Below are 2,637 nucleotides of genomic sequence, written 5' to 3' on the forward strand. Positions count from 1 at the left end.
CTAGGAGGGGACAACATACATGCCTTCATACTCTCAACTTCTAAATGGCTCTGATTTGTTAAATGACATGAATTTTATGTATGTACGTATGTATGCATGCATGTATGTATTTATTTATTTTTGAGATGGAGTCTCGCTCTGTTGCCCGGGCTGGAGTGCAGTGGCACAATCTAAGCTCACTGCAACCTCCACCTTCTGGGTTCAAGCAATTCTCCTGCCTCAGCCTCCCAAGTGGCTGGGACTACAGGCATGTGCCACTACGCCCAGCTAATTTTTTGTATCTTTAATAGAGACAGAGTTTTACCATGTTGGCCAGGCTGGTCTTGAACTCGTGGCCTCAGGTGATCCACCCACATCAGCCTCCCAAAGTGCTGGGATTACAGGTGTGAGCCATCGCGCCCAGCCATGAATTTTAATCTAGTTTCTTCAGCAAAGTGTTAGCCAGTAAAATGTTCTTAAGGCCAAGAAGATAACTACATTGTTTTCAATGTTTAAATCCAAAGGATTCTCTTTGTTGTTGGAATAGTATTTATTAGTAGATACATTGATATTTTAGTTTACATATTTATAGAGGCAGGCTAAAAAAAACAAACAGAGATGGCTCTCAGGTTGTCAGTGTTCTTGACATTTACAGGGGCACTGCGTTTAAAAATCAGCTTGCTTGAAAGGAGCAAGGCCCAAACTATGCGAATAAGTAAAAGCCGCACTGTCTATGCCATACTTGAGCTAGAACACTATCAATATTCAGTTTCTTCAACAAACTCCAGAAAAAACTCTAAATGTTTTATTGCCTTACTAATAACAAAACAAAAACTAATGAATATTAGTAAGATAATTTTATTTATTGCTTTACTAATAAATAACAAAATAAAAACTTGGTTCCAACTCCACGCATTCCAAAATAGTGAAGTTTGACCTATGAGAGACCACAGCCATGACCCCTCCACTGGCTTTTGGTACTTTACTTCGAAGCAAGTTACTATCACAGAACATTAGGTTGCAAAAAAGAAACCACAAAAAATTTAAACAAGTGATATTCTTTTTAGCATCAGTGAAATAGTCCAATATATCTGAAAATGAAAAAAAAAATTTGTTTTGAAATTATCTCCACGGTGACTCTGTTATTCTCAAAAGTACATATATTATATTACCTCTGCATATAACCTTTTTTTGAGGGGCAGGCTGGGGAGACCTAACAGAGTGAGCTGATGACTATGGCAGGTTTAAATAAGACCTTGCTCCAAGCTTGGCGTCTTCTTACTGCTTCTGCTTGCGGCGTTTGACTCTTTGCTTTCTGGTGATCCACCACTTTTCCATGTCCTGGGTGAAACATTTGCTTTTATGATTACATCTCAACCATGTTTCTGCTTAGGACTGAAGGCGAAACTGACCCCTCTCCTACTTTATCTTTTTTCCTGCGCTGTAACGAGAAATTTAGTGACTTCAGAAAATGTAGAGCCCATGCTGCAATAAAAATATGGCAGAAGTCAACGAATCTGAATTATGACAAAACAATAATGAACCAGTAAGACTCCCCTCAATAACTTTTTCCTTGGTAAATGAAACTAGTCTCTAAAAACCAACAAGCAAACAAAAATAAATAAATAAATAAAATAAAAAACTTTTTTCTTTTTAAAAAGTGAGCCCACCAAAATTAAGATTTTAATTTTGGGAAGTCATCACTTCGGCAAACTATGCTTTAGGAATTTTTTACTCTATATTGTCTTATTTCAACTCATGGAAATTTTAGTTTTGTTATATTTTAGAGTCAATACTATTAAAGAACTGCAAGCTGGTATCAATTTTTTTGCACCTTCTTTTTTGGTAACATGAGATATATATATATCTATATACATGTTGGCCAGGCTGGACTCGAACTCCTGACCTCAAGCAATCCACCCACCTTGGCATCCCAAAGTGCTGGGATTACAGGTGTGAGCCACTGCACCTGGCCACATGTGATATATTTTATTTTTTTATTTTTTGAGACAGAGTCTCGCTCTGCCGCCCAGGCTGAAGTACAGTGGCGTGATCTCGGCTCACAGCAAATTCCACCTCCTGGGTTCAAGCCATTCTTGTGCCTCAGCCACCCGAGTAGCTGGGATTACAGGTACGCACCACCATGCCCAGCTAATTTTTCTATTTTTAGTACAGACGGGGTTTTGCCATGTTGGCCAGGCTGGTCTTGAACTCCTGACCTCAAGTGATCCACCTGCCTTGGGCTCCCAATGTGTTGGGATTACAGGCATGAGCGACTGTGCCCGCCAATGCCATTTATTTTTAAAGAAACTCACAGCCAAGATGTGGTATATTTTAAAAGCATTTAAATCACTATTCTGTTACAAGATATGTGCTTAACTAGTAAGAACTCTTCCGAGTTAAAGTTCTCTAACTACCAAAATACCAAGTATTTCTCGGACATCCTACTTTCCTGAAATTTAGGGAAGTCAGTCATGAGGATTTTGTTGAACAGCCAAAGAAATTAAAATAGAGTCATGAACAGTAGTAAGGCCAGTAGTATTTATCCCAAATTCAATATCGGATTTCTTTTTACCTTCAGAGGACATGCAGATTGGAAGAAATGAAATTACTAACAGTTCTTTCACGTTTAGAGGTTTAGTGATCATGGTTATTCTC

At 38.5% G+C, this 2,637-nt stretch overlaps 1 protein-coding gene across 1 annotated transcript in view; it reads right to left on the bottom strand.

Annotated features, from left to right (window-relative positions):
• Positions 1-821: 821 nt before the first annotated feature.
• The window catches only part of LOC105511937 (chromosome unknown open reading frame, human C16orf46), a 21,174-nt gene continuing 19,358 nt past the window's right edge, over positions 822-2,637 (bottom strand). The window contains exon 4 of the mRNA XM_011942153.1: positions 822-1,420. Within this exon, the coding sequence (XP_011797543.1) occupies positions 1,346-1,420 (75 nt within the window). The 3' untranslated portion in view covers positions 822-1,345. The remainder of the gene's footprint in view (positions 1,421-2,637) is intronic.

The sequence above is a fragment of the Colobus angolensis genome, unplaced genomic scaffold (genome assembly GCF_000951035.1).
Source record: "Colobus angolensis palliatus isolate OR3802 unplaced genomic scaffold, Cang.pa_1.0 Scaffold207, whole genome shotgun sequence".
In the NCBI taxonomy this organism is placed as follows: domain Eukaryota; kingdom Metazoa; phylum Chordata; class Mammalia; order Primates; family Cercopithecidae; genus Colobus; species Colobus angolensis.